The sequence below is a fragment of the Polypterus senegalus genome, chromosome 4 (assembly GCF_016835505.1).
Source record: "Polypterus senegalus isolate Bchr_013 chromosome 4, ASM1683550v1, whole genome shotgun sequence".
In the NCBI taxonomy this organism is placed as follows: domain Eukaryota; kingdom Metazoa; phylum Chordata; class Cladistia; order Polypteriformes; family Polypteridae; genus Polypterus; species Polypterus senegalus.
The window spans coordinates 1,639,386-1,656,204 of NC_053157.1; the positions used below are offsets into that span (position 1 = coordinate 1,639,386).

Here is a 16,819-nt window from a genome sequence, read left to right on the forward strand (position 1 = left end):
ATAGATAGATAGATAGATAGATAGAGTGAAAGGCACTATATAATAGATAGATAGATAGATAGATAGATAGATAGATAGATAGATATATAGAAAGGGGTTAAGTAATAGATAGATAGATAGATAGATAGAGTGAAAGGCACTATATAATAGATAGATAGATAGATAGATAGATAGATAGATAGATAGATAGATAGAGTGAAAGGCACTATATAATAGATAGATAGATAGATAGATAGATAGATAGAAAGGGGTTAAGTAATAGATAGATAGATAGATAGATAGATAGAGTGAAAGGCACTATATAATAGATAGATAGATAGATAGATAGATAGATAGATAGATAGATAGATAGATAGATAGATAGATAGATAGATAGATAGATAGATAGATAGATAGGCCCCGTGATGGACTGGCATCCTGTCCTGTAGTTGCACAGCCCACACTGCCAGGGTAGACTCTTGTCACCCCTGACCCAGAGTTGGATTAGGCAGGTGACACGGGTCCAAAGTCCAAAGCCTTCACCACTGCAGCATACTGGATGGCCTCAATCAACTGTCTGAGATATCACAATGAAGAAAGATGGCACTGGGGAGCTCATTAATTACAAAGGGACTGGTGATGACAGAAGAATTCTGACCATGGTAAGGAAAAGGCCCCCAATGCCCATGGAAAAGATCAGAAACAGTCGTCAGGGGGCAGACATGGACGTGTCAGAGACGCCTATCATGAAGACAAACACAGAGGAGGACACACAAACCAAACAAACAGGATGGCCAATTTGTGAAAAAGGAGACGAGAAGGAGCTGCCCGAGATCCAAAGCAGACCCTCTCATCTGTTAAACATGGCGGTGCTGGGTGTGTTTTGGCTTGGGCATGTATGACTGGCACAGGTCCTGGCACACATCTCTTCATTGATGATAGAACTGGTGATGGCAGCGGCCCAATGAATTCTGATCTGCTCAAGTGCCAGCAGATGCCACCAAACTCATTGGATGATCCAAACCTTCCAGTAAGGTGACACAGGAGTTTTTCGAAGCCATAAAATGGAAAATTCTTGAATGGCCAATCCAGTCACCCAACTGTGCCAATTAAGAGACAACTGAAGGGGACAAGCCCCCCCGAGACAAGCAGGAGCTGAAGATGGCCACATGAGAGGCTTGGCAGAGAAGACCCTCAGCACATGGTGATGTCTGTGAATTGCAGACTACAAGCAGTCATTGCATGCCAAGTCCTAAACACATTGGCTTTAGCAGACCTGCCATAGCTGTGTGCCAAACATTACGATGCCAACCCAGAAATAGGGGAAGGCCAGTAAAGATATTTTGACCAAAATGTGTGCTGATCTCCCTTAAATGAAAGAGTGCATGGTGCGGTTTAATCACCATGATTTCTGTTGATTTAGGGAGGCGTAAGTCAAGGAGAAAGGGGGTCTCTGTGCCAAACATTATGGAGGGCACTGAAGTTGTCTGGAGGACACAGAGAGACAGCCATTCACAAATGGATAGCAGCTTACGACAAATGCCAGTGTGAACTGGTGTCCAGTAAAGTTCTACTCGAATCCCCTCATTCATGGCCGACTGCCACATCCTTCCACTCACCCAACGAAAGCCCACCATTCGTTCCTCTCCTTAATTTCCATCTCCCCAGTTGGACTGTCACAAGTTGCATTGTGTCAGAAGGTAACGGATCTCCAACTCCCCATCCTGCCCATTTGGTGACAAATAACAAAGGTGGCTTCCTGATGTGTGACACTGCGGTGAATGTGATAGGTGAGAATTTCTCCCAGTTTGTATTGGGGTCCCGTGCCCAACCAGCACTTCACTGTCTTGTGCTCATTCAGCTCAATGGTTTTCAAACTGAAGTGTGGTTGGGTGTCCAGTAATGGAGTGGCGTCCCATCCAGGGTGGTCCTTGCCATGTGGCCGAAGCTGCTGCCTCTGTGCCACCTCTGGATTTAGAAAATGGCGGAGGAGTGCCACCTCGTGAACCTGAGACCATCTTTATAAACTGGCTGGCCTCGGTGCCCAGGCTGGTGGGCATAGGGCACTACGTACACATCCATCCATTAGCGACCCCACAGCACACCCCACCCGTATTCCATCAGGTGGTCCGCTGTCTTCTGAACTGACCCTGTTATGGACCGGCTCTAAACCCCCTGCCAAGACCCCGAGTTGGGTCCACTTTCACTTTAATTTCGTGGTCCTTGATCCGAGCTCCTTGCTTTTGCTGAACTCTTCTAATTCTAGACGTTGTAATTTCTAATCTGCTTTCAAAATTACAAACTGAAAAATCAAGGAGGTCGTTTAGAGATGGCGGAAGAGAAAGGAAGGCAATTAGCACACGTGGAGGAGAACGAGAACCGTCCCGCTCCTCGAGCCTCTTAGACACAACATCTCTGCTAATGTCAGGTTCTGACTCCACGAGGCGCCATCAGCAATGGTGCCCTGCCACTCAAGTGGAGATGCCAGGGCTGGCTGCGCTGGCGTGTGCGGCTCACACCTTTCATGAGCAAACTACCACGTGCGACCGGCGGCTTGTGTTCTCCTTTGCTAAGCGTTGTCTAATTCTAGACTGCCGTTCCCTTTAATCCACACCTTAGGTCAAACTACAATTAGAGGGCATGCAGCCGCCCACCTCCTGCATCCAGCCGGAGAGCTTTAAATATCGGCCATCTCGCCAGGGAGAGCCAGCAGCTTGAAGCATCCAGAGCAGAAGCCGTCAACGGGAGCCATCAAGGTAAACGGTGCCCTCTTACAGCTTTTACTCGTAGATAAAATGCAGCAGGCACTTCTTCTTCATCTTCTGTGCTAATCTGAACTCTCGGTTTGATGGTGTGCTGATTTGGGTCAAAGGAACTCAAAGCGGGTCGGTGCCATTTATTAACGAAAAACAAAAAACTACGCATCGTCTGCAATAAAAAGCAACATCTTGACTTGTACTGCTGCTAAAGTAAGGCTGGACCAGTCAGTCAATGAAGGGTTAAACGGCAACAGCATTGAGGGGGACAACACGACCTTCATACCCTATTAAGGTGGGCAGGGAACTGAACCTTTATGGCAAGAACCAGGCCAGCAGGGGGCAGGGGGCACACAGACACAGAATTCTACTCTTTAGATCTTCTTAAACTACAAACATAAAAAGGACCTCAAACACTGCAACCCGTGTCACCTGCCTAATCCAACTCTGGGTCAGGGGTGACAAGAGCCTACCCTGGCAGTGTGGGCTGTGCCAACACAGGACAGGATGCCAGTCCATCACAGGGCCTACTAACTCATTTAGGGCCACCTCCGAGTCACCAATTAACTAAACATAAATGTCTATCAGAGGAAAACTGACAGGAACACGGAGAGAACATGCAGACTCCAAACAGATGAGTTGACAGGCGTCCTTGGGACAATGAAATCGTTACGTGACAAAAAATACACGAGCAACAAACGGCACACAAAAATACACATGGCAGAAAACAACTAGCTGTCTGTTTAATAGTGCCTTTCTATCTATCTATCTATCTATCTATCTATCTATCTATCTATCTATCTATCTATCTATCTATCTATTTATAGTGCCTTTCATATCTATCTGTCTATCTATCTATCTATCTATCTATCTATCAATCATATAGTGCCTTTCATTATCTATCATATAGCACCTTTCCTATCTATCTATCTATCTATCTATCTATCTATCTATCTATCTATCTATCTATCTATGTTTCTGTTATATGCCTTTTGATATGGAATTTGCCAATGCAGTGCTAAGCTTGGTGGTGCACCATCTGTTGGAATGAAAAATGTGATGCATTTTATTACTACAAGCATTAGAAAATAGACTCCATTAGATGGTGCCTTCCAAACGTTAGCACTGTTGGTTATTTAGATCTCAGCCCATCTCAGATGTCCAGCTATTATACATGTAATGTATTGTAACTATCACATAATTCAGTATAGAGCGTATTGTAATTAAATGACTGACTGACTGAATGATTGCTGTAGTTACACATTTCTCTCATTCCCTCATGCACCGTGAAAGGCACTACATAAAAGCATGATTAGTCCAGAGTGTAATTCCGGCACTGTTTCCTTCCCATTATTTGATGATGCTCAATGCAGAAGGTGCTGTATACTGAATACTTAACGCGCTGCTTTATTTCACTTATTGAACGTATTTACTTTGAGCGGTGCTTTTCAAAAGAACGTTTTTTTATACGGCATTTTCTTTTCCATTGATTCATGGTAGCCACAATGAAGGGCACTGTATTAAAGAGTCATTAGTATATTATTATTTCATTTGAGTTATTTCATTCCCATTAATTGAAGCCTCTTGATGTGATGGGTGCTCTCGAAGTGAATAATCAGTCACCTCTCGGCTGTTTCATTCATATGAATGGATGGCAGTGACAATGAAGGGCACAATAGAAAAGAACAATCAGTGTCCCTAATTTGTCCCTTCAGAGTCGTTTCCTTCCCGTTTATTGACGGCGGTGCTATTCAAATGAATTCTTAGCAGATGGTTTTATTTAGAAGTTGCTTCATTCCTAATAATTGATGGCATCCTCTATGAAGGGCACTATATAGAAGAATCATCCGTCCATCCATTATCCAATGTGCTATATCCTAACTACAGGGTCACAGGGGTCTGCTGGAGCCAATCCCAGCCAACACAGGGTGCAAGGCAGGAAATAAACCCCGGGCAGGGTGCCAGCCCACCACAGGGCGCACACACACACAAAGCACAGCGCCAGCGTGCCACCCTATAGAAGAATCCTTACTACCTAATTTATTTTTAAAGTTGTTTTGTTCCCATTAATGGATGTCACTCAAGTGAAAGGTGCTATATAAAATTGAGATTTAGTAAGGCTGGTTGCCACAAAGTCAGAGAGCTCGTTTTCCACAAATCCACAGTGTTGCTCCTCCTCCTCCTCCTCCTCCTCCTCCTTCTTCTTCTTTTCTTTTCCAGATTGCAGTTTCAGAAGTCTTTGTCTGTTTTTTGTGTCCCTCAGGTTGACATCATGTACTCCGCAGCCCTCCTCCTGTGCCTTGTTGGGACAGCCTTTGCCTTGCCAGTAAGTTGAGGAAAATTCTGTGGGTGCTGGTGGGGTGGTGGTGGTATGGGCAGTGGGCAGGGTGGGCTCCTCCTTGCCTTGCCTGTTTATTTCCTGCTACTCATGTCACTCACTTATCCTTTGATTTGCACCAGTCCTGCCCACCCTGTGAACTTGACATCGACTGGTGTACACTGGCGCCGTGCAGGCCCGATTTGTACGAAGCCATCAGGTCTCAGCCAGGGGGTTCACATTCGTCTTTTTTGTCTCTTTTGTTCATTTTTCATTCTTTTGATGTTAATCTTGCACATCTTTCTTTAGTTTTGGTTCTGTTGATGTATAAACTGCCTTTGTTATGTTTTGTGGGTGGTCCCCCAAGAGGCTGGCCTACCTGCCAGTCACCACCAGGCACTGCCCACTGCCCTATAAATCCGGCGGGTCTCCTGGCAGTTCACTGGGAGCACATTTGTGTTTAGGAGGATTTCTGTGAATTACCAGAGCTCTGGTGTTTCGACTTTTTGCTCTGCTTTTTAACTTTCCTTTTTGGAATTCATTTTGGAACTCGTTTGATTTGAGTTGCCTTCGTGATTTTTGTCTTTGTGCTTCATTGCATTTGGAATGCCTTTTGTGAAGAATCCATCTTTTATGTTTTAAAGATTTGCCCTTATTTGGCTTTATTACCAGCCGGGGTTTGACACTGACATCCCCCTCTAGTGGTGCTCTTTGGAACTCTTTCATGCTCTCAGTTCAAGACAGACATGAAGCACACAATGAACACCGATGGATGCTCTTTAGGGCTGAGTGAAGCTGGCCCTGCTGACCTGTCCAGTCAAAGGGCCTCTAGAGCTGCTCCATCATCTGTCCCGTAGTCCTCACACCCCTCATAAGCCCGTTCACATAAAGTACGTCTGTCCTCCCTCAAAGACAGAGAGTCACCATTCCTGGCACACAAACCCAGAGAACTGGACCTGTAAACTCCACTTGGTCTTCCAGGACCTTAGTCGTTGATGGAGATTCCAGGTCTTCCAGAAGCTTTGATACTCATTTAGATGACCAGACATACAAAGAGAGACTGAGGGGTCTGAGGGTCTGGGCTTGCGAGGGCCCTGATAAAAACAGAGAGCCAGGCCTTTAATGACCTCTTGGGCACGGCCATCAGCAGTGTGTCTGTCTGCGGAGAGAGTGTCGACCTCGTCATCGAGAGGTTTACTGACCTCGGCCGTGACACTGGGCGACTCTTCCTTTGAAGTCAGTAGACGGATTGGGAGACCATGGGGGGTCATGAGGTCACTGAAAAGGGACGTGTGGTGCTCCTAATATCTATGCAAGAGTCCCAAGTCTCCCTGTTTGTGAGACATGGACGCTGTCCAGTGACCTGAGACGAAGACTGGACTCCTTCATGTGTGTCTCTTCAGAGGGTCTTCAAGTATCACTGGTCTGGTGAGGGAGCATCAGTTTTGGCACTACGGCCATGTGGCGTGATTACCCGAGGGTGATCCGGCTCCCAGGACCCTCCCCGAGTTGCTGGAACAGGCTAAGGGGACACCCACGTAACACCTGGGTGAGGCAGAGAGCAGGTGAGACTGGACCGCGTGTCTTCCTGGGGTGGGGTTGCCAACCAGGATCCCAAGCTGTTTCGTCATGTGGTGGGCACCACAACATGCTGTACCAGTGCCTGCTCCCTAACTTGACGTAACCTGACTGACTGCACCCAAAGTGACACTTGGGCCAAATCCACACAGCCTCACCTCCCTGGGGACCTCCATTTGGCCCATCCTAAGCTCCAGACCCCGTGCTGAAGGACCGTCTGTGTATGTTCAAGGCAGGTGCCCGCTGATGGTGTGCAAGTCCCCCAGTTGGACCAGTTACTCTTCCCTGACCTGATCTTGTGAGGACATTTTGGTGGTATAAATAACCAGCCATCTGTCTTCCTAACCCGCTAATCCAGGGCAGGGTTCCAGGGCAGCTGGAACAATTAATGGGTACAAAGCAGGAGCAATGCCAGGACAGGGCATCAGGGCACAGTTTGATATATAGAGCGTCCACATGCAACCATCTTCATGTACTTTTGAATTAGGGTTCCTTTAATCTGAGCACCAGGGTGTAATAAACTGGACCTTTTCTGAAACGGAGCCCCCGTGCCCTCCTTAACGTCTCTCCTCTTCTCTTCTCTTGCAGCTGAACTCCTTCAATAATTACGAACAGCAGCGGGTAAGCCTTTAAACTCTGGGACGGGCGCCGTTTTTGGAGTCCTCTAACTCTACACATCATTCCTGAAAAATGAAATGCCATTTGTAGAGCAGGCACACGAGGATGGATGGGGGTTAATGGGGTCCAGACTAGGCTGGATGGGGTCAGTCATCAGGCAGTGAGTCAGACTGGCACCCCAGAACAGAATCCAACAGGGGGAGCACCAGGCTCAGAAAAGGTAACCCGTTTACTCCATCCCACCACTAGAGGGCGCTGGCTGGAAAGGGGTGTGTGGCGCTCCTGTTATTTCTGCAAGAGGATGAAAGTCCAAGCCTTTAGAATCCTGGTGGTCCCTATATGGTGGTGAGACATGGGTGCTCTCCAGTGACCTGAGATCAAGGCTGGGCTCCTTCTGTGTCTCTTCAGAGAGTCCTTGTGTTGCTGTGATGGCTGATGGCCTCCCCCTGGCTTTGATAGGTCAGTCAAACTAGCTGGGTTATGGCTGGTGCCAGAGCCGTCTTAACGCATGGGCATACTGGGCAGTTGCCCCACGAGCACAGGGGCCCACGTTTTTTTCTGTCGCCTATGTATGTTTCTGGTTTGTTGTCAGAACAGGGGTCCCAGTGCTCTTCTTTGCCCGGGGGTCCTATGATGCTGTTAAGATGGCCTTGGCTAGTGTCACAGATGTACTGTAGGTGACCTCATCATCTTCCTTTCGGATGTCCTGACTGATCGCTCCGTGCCCAGCCGTGTCAAATGCCTTCATAGAGAGCACACAATCTTAACATGGCCTTAACGGGAAGATTTAGAAAAATCTGCAGCCTCAGACCCCCCGGTGACGCGGGACTTGCTGTTACCTCCCTGCTACTCGCCATGCTTTGTGTTTGCTCCCTGTGCTCGTCCCTCCCCCTTCTATTCTTAATGTGTTTTCCAAGTCATTTTAAACAAACCTGCAGGACCCTCCCCACCCAGTTAAATGACCCGAACCCAGAAAGTCACTTTAACAGTCCCAGTTAAAGAGTCAAATAAATAAAGGGAGGGTGACAGACGATGAGGACATCGGGGTCGGTCTGAACACAACAGGGCTAACCTCCCCAGCGACAGATGTGATGGCCCCCTCGGCTCCACACTGGTCTGACTGGAGAGGTGGGGGGGTGGGGAGGTGTTACCTGGGAGCAAATCGAGTGCAATTCCAGTTTGAGGGGACGCACCTCAGGGTCACACCAAAAACTGCAATGCTTAGGAGGATCGCTGAGTCCTGCTGCTGCCACCTAGTGGCCTGGGAGTGTACAGCACTTTTATAGCGCAGCATTCCCTGCTTGGCCTTCATCCGGGCGGATCTCTGCTCTATTCAGCATTTCACAAGTTAATTGTAAAGTTAGATTTCAAAACTTCTCCTGTTTCATGAAGGAACTGCTAATAATGAATGCTGTTGTCTTCTCCTTTCAGCCCGTAGCTCAACGAGCAGCCATGACGAGACCAGCAAGCATTGAAATAGTAAGACATGTTCAAAAACCTTCAATAACACGTTAAACATAGAAAAGACGTCAAGGTGGGGGTCCGGGTTATATTTGTGTACAAGTTTTGAGGTTTTCAATGATTGGCTGAACCTAAAGTGTCGCCCGCTAGTGGCACCAGTGCAATGAGCCACCACTGACTCTTTACCCGGTGACCCCACCCTTGGCTGCCCGTCTCTCACGTTGTCCCCTTTTGTTTTTGTTTTGAAGACCATGCCTTATGGATTTGGGCTCAATGGGTTTGGAAATCCTAACTTCCCCGTGAGGCAGAACGTTGAGGTAAGGAGGGTCTCGCCATCCTCCTGTCCACTCGCTGCTGATCCCCACCATGACATGTTTGACCATTTTGTAAATTTGTTTTTGCAGATCGTCCCCTCCTTTGGCTTCTCCAACCCATTCATGCAGCAGTATCCCGGGATGACAAGCATTGAAATCGTACGTTGGCACCTGGGCAAGGGGGCAAAGGTTACCCAGTGGGGGGAGAACTAGCGAAAAAGATTTGTTGGCATGTTGGGCGTCTTTATATCAGACGGGTGAAAGTAAAGAAAGAAATGAATGGCTGGCGCCCGAGTCTCTGTGCTCTAATGGGGTCTTTGTGTCTCTCAACAGATGTACCCCTATGGATACGCACCGCAGGTCCAGCAGCCGGTAAGAGCAGTCGAGACCCACGTGGGGGGCATTAGGAAGCTTGGGGGTATTAGAGGACATATGACAAAGTGACAGGTGACAGGTGACCTACAGTAAGTGATGTGGGGGCGCTTGGGGGCTTATGATAAACTGACGGGTTACTATAAATTGTAAGACACATTAGAACATTAGGGGGCTTATGACAAAGTGACAGGTGACTCAATACTCTAAAACACCTGGGGCATTCATTTGGGACTCATGACAAAGTGGGCTGGTGACAGTAAACTCTAAGACATGTGGGGTCGTTGGAGGCTTTTGACAAAGTGACAGGTGACTTTATACTGTGAGGCACATGGAGACATGAGGGGCTTGTGACAAACTGGTGGGAGACCACATACTGTAAGGTACACGGTGAGTCTCACACACATGTCTGATAAAAAAGGCATGAGGGGGCCATGGGGGGGGGTCCTGGATGTGAAAGGTGTGATGCCTAAGCCTCTGAATCCCCCCCACCACACACAAATATACGCACACACACACACACACCACTGGTCTTATGATGCAGTGACAGATAACTAAGACACTTCTATGACACTTGGGGGTATTAGGGGGCCTATAAACAAGTGACAGGTAACAGTATACTAAAACACATGGGGACACTGGGAACTTAACACATAAGGTGGCATTTGGGACATGTGTAGGCATGGGAGGGGCTTGTGACAAAATAAGAGGTGACAATATACTCTAAAACACTTGGAGGCATTAGGAGGTATATGACAAAGTGACAGGTGGCACCACTAATGGCACCTTCATTCATTCTCCCAAGTGGTCCCACCTGAGTTTTATTAAAAAGCACCAAAACCAAAGCTGCTCCCCGGACATTTACAGGAAGGTTGTCGGGGCACTCAATCGGGGCACACGTCATTATGCAAATCATCAAAGACAGGGACCACGATGTGACATCAATTTAAAACACACTTGTGGTCCATCTGGGGCAAAGATCTGGGGGGGGGCATTAATGTCATGGAGGGGTGGCACTAGAATGCAGTCACCTGAGGGGACCTCAACAAAGAGAACAAGACACCTCGGCTGAGGCCTTAATGTTGATAGATAGATAGATAGATAGATAGATAGATACTTTATTAATCCCAAGGGGAAATTCCCATGTTGAGACGTTCTCTTTGTTCTTTTCCAGGTGGTCCCATACTAGAGGAGCGGCATACGGCACAAACCGTAAGTACGGCAGACGACATCATGGCTTTGGGTTTGGGGTCCACGTTGGGGTTTTTTTAATGTGAGCAGTAAACTGCTTAGTGACACTCCCAGGATTCCTTTGGTTGCTATGGTGCTGCTGGGATGGCAGGGGGTCTTTAACGCCTGTCTTTATGTTGCAGGGGAACGATGACAACGGCAGTCCAGCCTTTTAGAACCTGGAACGACCACAACAACCCCCCCGTGTCCCTTTTCACCGTGTTGTCCCCAGAAGTTACAGACAGCGGCGACGTGTTTTCGTTTTTTTCCTCAATGATTAGATATGTATAGCTGTATATGTACGACAGTCACTCATCCTAATAAACTTCATGTTGCATTCTATTTGCTTCTCTTTATTTTTAAGTGTTGTGCTTTGATGTGGGGGGGGGGGCGCCAGCTCATTCCCGGGCCCCTCTTTATATAGCGCCTTCCACAATGTGCTGCATGGCCTGAGTGGCACCGGCTCATGATATCCCTCAGTCTTCTGCACTCCAATCCATTAAGTGACAACGTGATTCATCGGGGGCACCGTTTATGAAAACGAAGGGGTGCGTTCTCCAGACACTAAGGGGCACTGATTCATCATTGTGCCATCCCACCATCAAGGGGTGCTGTTCCGGTAACTCAAGGGGTTCACATTTTGGATACTGGGGGAGGGGGGGAGAGACCCTCCTAGGCAAGCAGCACTGACCCCCAACTTCAGCATCATAAATGTGAAGACAGTTTTATAAGTTAGCGACCCCCTTGGCAGGGAGCCAAAGCCTAGTCCTTTTATTTTAATTTGATTAGTTTTGGAGTAATACGGCAAACATCAGTGAAGACCCCACACACACACACAAACCACATGGCCCACTCAATGCCCATCCCTTGCTCAACTGCTTCTTCAAGTCCTTACCTTACAAACCTGTTCCCCCACCATAATCTGCTTTAGTCCATGGCACCTCATTGATGATTGGACAGACGAGATGTCAAAATTTGATGACTATAAGCCAGGCCAACAGAGGGCGCTGTCCTCAACTACAAATCTATACTGGATGAGCAAGTCGTTTGGCCCCCACTACTAAGACTGACTGGGTGGGACCTCCTCTTGCCCTCCAAACCTCCCTCCTTCATCAAGATGTTGGAATTGTGGTCCAAGCTGACATGATCTCATCAGGGGGTCTCTGTAGATTTGTCACTGGTGACTGGGGAAGGCCGCTGCAGAACACTGAGCTCATCGTCACGTTCATGTGATATGCTGGGCGGAGGAGCCATTAGAAGACATGAAGGCGGGCATGAGGGTACATGAAAGAGTAAAGGCCATTTTAGTAGATTATGAGGTAAACCCAGGAGACAGCAGATGGCACGATACAACAGGCTCCTAGTGGCTCATGGATAGTTTGAACCCACACCTTGCCAGGCATAGAAGAACGGACCATGACAACCAAAGAATAACTGGGATGGCAACTGGGTCATTCTGTTTAATTCCACTTCTGGTGGCACCTAGGGCAGCAAAGTAAAACAAATAAGAGGAGTCTGCTTCGCCAATGCCCTCCCGAGAGGGGCTCTGGGTCAGTCAGGCCTTGGTCTCAAAGGGCACCTTGTGAGGACTAGAAAGGGCGGGGCTAAGTGCCCTCAGTGGGTGGTTTCTCAAAGCTGTGGGGACAGAAGGAGAAGACATAGTCAGTGACAGTGCCCCCTGTCACCCCGGCGGGTTACTGCATACCTTGAGTGAGCCACCAAGGAGACCAAGAGTGACACTTAGCTGAAGCTGAGGTCCAATTAACATGTTGAACCCTAGTGAGATTTCTTTGGACAGAGCGAATGAAACCATCCGATGGATGCTGGCTGGTGCAGGTCATTCTGCTGTCTGGGTGCCCATCTCGGGCAAAATTTGCAGCACCCCAAGTCATCGCACACTATTGGAGGGCGCAGCAGATCCATTGCTGATACCCAAAAGTGCAGCAACAGCAGACAACGTAATATGTCGGCCTTCTGTGATGAAGACATTTGACATGTCGATGTGGGCTTGTGTGCACAATGTTGACGGCCCACCAGGTCGAGCTTCGTGGGTTCCGCTTGTTCTTCCCACTTTAAACCTTTGTACCCTTTTGTAAAGTTTTCGTTGACTTGCTGCGGGTATGTCAGCGGGTTTCATTCCCAGCGCCCATAGAAATCTCACGACGGCACGTTCTTCTTCAGCGGTGGAGTGGAGCATCCCTGGCCTCAAGGAGGGTAACGGCAGAGCGCTGTGGCGCGCTGAGCTGTGGGTATTCAATGTACCCATAAGCCATCGTGAGCGTGTTGTGATGCGCCAGCGTCGTTACGCAGAATTCTCACATTGCCTTTACTGTCTGATTTACCATCATTCATAATCACCACAGTACTCAAAAACGCCATGCCGTTCAAGCGGTGATTGATTGGTATTGATGGTCCCAAAGTGTGCCAAGAGAGCATTCCCCGTACCACTAGAGCGCCAGCACCAGCCTGGACCTGAATGCATTCGTGCTGTTGGTGCCAACCATTTGTGGGCCTCGTCAGAAACTGAGATTCATCAGACCAGGCTGTGCTGTTCCATGTTTTGGTGGCCACTGCAGCCTCAGTTTTTTGTTCTTGGCTGACGGGAGTGGACTTTTTCTGTCATAGCCTGCGACCACCAGGGGGCATCACAGCACCCCAAAGCCTAACCCTAACCTCACAGACACAAGTCCCAGTTTTACACAACACAGGTACACCTTACACAGAGGCTTCCAAAGACACATAAGCCCCCCAGAATTCTTCCCCTTCTTTTCTCTTCTCTCCTTCCACTCTTCCAGGTGAGCTTTGCCCGTCTTCTGCCCAACTCCAACTTGCCTGGATGAGGTCGAGTGGCCTCTTTTATCTTGGTCCTAGGGCACAAGTAAGAACTCGTGGAAGTACTTTTGAGTCCCATAAAGAAGGGATTATGAATCCCATCAAACCCCCCTTTCCCCAGAACCCAATGGGGGCTGCCTCATGGGACTACAAGTCCCAGCATGCCCTACAGATATCTGTGGGGGGGACTCCAATCAAAGGAGGCTGCCACCTAGCGCATATGGGAGAAAATGCTTAGCAGTGCTCATATCTCACCAAGTCCTACCATTGCACTGGCCCGCCAGACGGGTAAGGGTCCTTGATCAGTCCTGGCTGGGGTGGCCTGTCCCTGCGTGAAGTTAGAACATTAGAACACTCTGGACGAGAGCAGGCCATTCAGTCCAACAAAACTCGCCAGTCCTGTCCACTATCAAGTCGAGTTTTGAAAGTCTTACTGTCTACCACACTCCTTGGTCGATTATTCCAAGTGTCTTTCATTCAATTACCCTTCACAAGCTTCCAGCTGTGCCCCCGTGTTTTTGATGAACTCATTTTAAAGTCACCGTCTCGATCCACTGGACTAATGCCCTTCATCATTTAAAACACCTCAATCAGGTCTCCTCTTCATCTCCTGTAAAGGCTCAGCTCTTTTAATCTTTCCTCATAACTCATCCCCTGTAGCCCTGAATCAGCCTCATTGCTCTTCTCTGGACCTTCTCTGGAGACCCAAACTGTACCCAGGACTCCAGATGAGGCCTCACCAGTGGGTTATAAAGACTGAGCTGAACCTCCTGTGACTTGTACTCCACACATCAAGGCGCTATATAACCTGACATTCTGTTAGCCTTCTTAATGGCTTCTGAACACTGTCAGGAAGTCGATAGCTTAGAGTCCACTGTGACTCCTAAATATTCTCATAAGGTGGACTCTTGTGTATTCAAACCTCATATTTCTACTTCCTATGTGTAATTCTTTACATTTACTGACATTAAATTTCATCGTCCACAAATCTGCCCAAGCCTGTCTGCTATCCAAGTCCTTCTGTGATGATATAACGGATTCCAAATTATCTGCTAATCCACCTATCTTGGTATCATCTGTGAACTTCACCAGCTTGTTCCTTATCTTCCTATCTAAATCATTTATAGATATTAAACATAGCAGAGCCCCCTCACTGCCCCCTGCTGGTTTACCACTCTGAACATCGGCCAGTTCTGATGAGGTTCCTCACACCATCACCCTCTGCTTCCTGTGTCTGAGCCAATTCTGCACCCACCTACACACCACACCCTGAAGTGCCTCTTCTTTTAGTTTGATGCCCACCCTCTCGTGTGGCACCTTATCAAATGCTTTCAGAAAGTCCACATCAATAATCTCATCTGCTCCTCTCTGGTCGTCTCCTTTTGTTCTTCCTCATAGAATTCCAGCCTGTTAGTAAAACCCGACCTCCCTCTTCTGACCCCATGCTGACTGTCCTGTCCTTGCCAGGTGTTGCTCAATCTTCTCCTTAATAATTCCTTCCATTAATTCTACTGTGATGCCCGTTAAGCTTACTGGCCTTTAGTTGCTCTGATCTGCCCTGTCACCCTTTTTATATAATGGGATGATATTTGTCATTTTCAATCCGCTATATCATAACTACAGGGTCATGGGGGTCTGCTGGAGCCAATCCCAGCCAACACAGGGCACAAGGCAGGAAACAAACCCCGGACAGGGCGCCAGCCTATCGCAGGGCGCACACACACACACACACACCAAGCACACACTTGGGACAACTTAGGATCGCCAATGCAAATATGTCTTTGGACTGTGGGAGGAAACCCACACAGACACAGGGAGGACCCTGGAAGCTAACCCAGACGGATCTCCTTACTGCGAGGCAACATCGCTACCCAATGCACCACCGTGCCGCCCCTGACATTTCCCAGTCCTACAGAATCTCTCTAGTGTGCAGCGACTTCCTAAAAATCAGTATTAAGGGTTTATATCTGAACTTGAAGCCTCCTTAAGAACTCGAAGGTAAATTTGATCTGCTCCTGGTGATTTGTTTGATTTCAGCTTATTTAGAGCTGATAGATAGATAGATAGATAGATAGATAGATAGATAGATAGGTAGATAGATAGGTTAAAGGCGCTATATAATAAATAGATAGATAGATAGATAGATAGATAGATAGATAGATAGATAGATAGATAGATAGATAGATAGATAGATAGATAGATAGGTTAAAGGCGCTATATAATAGATAGATAGATAGATAGATAGATAGATAGGTTAAAGGCGCTATATAATAGATAGATAGATAGATAGATAGATAGATAGATAGATAGATAGATAGATAGATAGGTTAAAGGCGCTATATAATAGATAGATAGATAGATAGATAGATAGATAGATAGATAGATAGATAGATAGATAGATAGGTTAAAGGCACTATATAATAGATAGATAGATAGATAGATAGATAGGTTAAAGGCGCTATATAATAGATAGATAGATAGATAGATAGATAGATAGATAGATAGATAGATAGATAGATAGATAGATAGATAGATAGAACTGCGGTGGACTGCCACCCTGCCTGGGGTTTGTTTCCTGCCTTGTGCCCTGTGTTGCCTGGGATTGGCTCCAGCAGACCCCCGTGACCCTGTTGTTAGGGTATACAGTAGCGGGCTGGAGAATGGATGGATTCCTGTTGATTTTGCGACTTCTCTCTCTTTGGCGAGTATCAGAATTCGCTAATTTGAGAGAGAGGCTGCCAGCTGAGGAGAGGGAAGCGTGACGTCAGAAGTGACAAGCCAGGCGGGACCCTCCTCACTGTCCTGTTTCACTAGCACATGAGCGGAGCCACATGCTAAAATGAAGCACGGGTAGAACTTGTGTGTCGACCTTACGTTAAATTGTTACTTTTTTGACAATGACACAACGCCTAATTGAACTGCGAAAAGCACGATGAAGACTGGACTGTTGGATGATTGACCCCTCAGCAGAGATTGATTGCTAAAACCTTCAGCTTCCTCTCCCAGCAGATGTACTCCCCAAGTGGGCACACTCATGGAAACAAATGACGTTAATCCAGCCCAACATTCTGGTATCCGTGGTTTCGAGACGACCGTCAAAAAAATGACAAACTTTTAGGCAACGTTTCCAATCAAGAAATGCCTGCACAGGATGCTGGGAAATACGAGCAGCTCCAGAATGAATCAATCTGCCAAGCAGGCCGCTCACCTGTGACTGCGTTTACTGTCCCTGCCATCGTTAACACTGATTGACGCACGAGAGCAAAAGTAGGAAATTACTGACAAGGACGTCCGCTGTGTGCCGCGTAGCTCCTCCCCACTAGTCATGGCTGCTGCGTATCTCATCTGTCGTCACTGTCGTC

At 47.6% G+C, this 16,819-nt stretch overlaps 1 protein-coding gene across 1 annotated transcript; it reads left to right on the plus strand.

Annotated features, from left to right (window-relative positions):
• Nucleotides 1-2,670: 2,670 nt before the first annotated feature.
• LOC120528539 lies at nucleotides 2,671-10,967 on the plus strand. Its single transcript, XM_039752720.1, has 9 exons — nucleotides 2,671-2,735; nucleotides 4,999-5,061; nucleotides 7,219-7,251; nucleotides 8,680-8,727; nucleotides 8,958-9,026; nucleotides 9,114-9,182; nucleotides 9,357-9,395; nucleotides 10,570-10,607; nucleotides 10,769-10,967. The coding sequence occupies exons 2-8, from the start codon at nucleotides 5,008-5,010 to the stop codon at nucleotides 10,582-10,584; spliced, it is 327 nt and encodes a 108-aa protein (XP_039608654.1). The 5' UTR covers nucleotides 2,671-2,735; nucleotides 4,999-5,007; the 3' UTR covers nucleotides 10,585-10,607; nucleotides 10,769-10,967.
• Nucleotides 10,968-16,819: the final 5,852 nt, after the last annotated feature.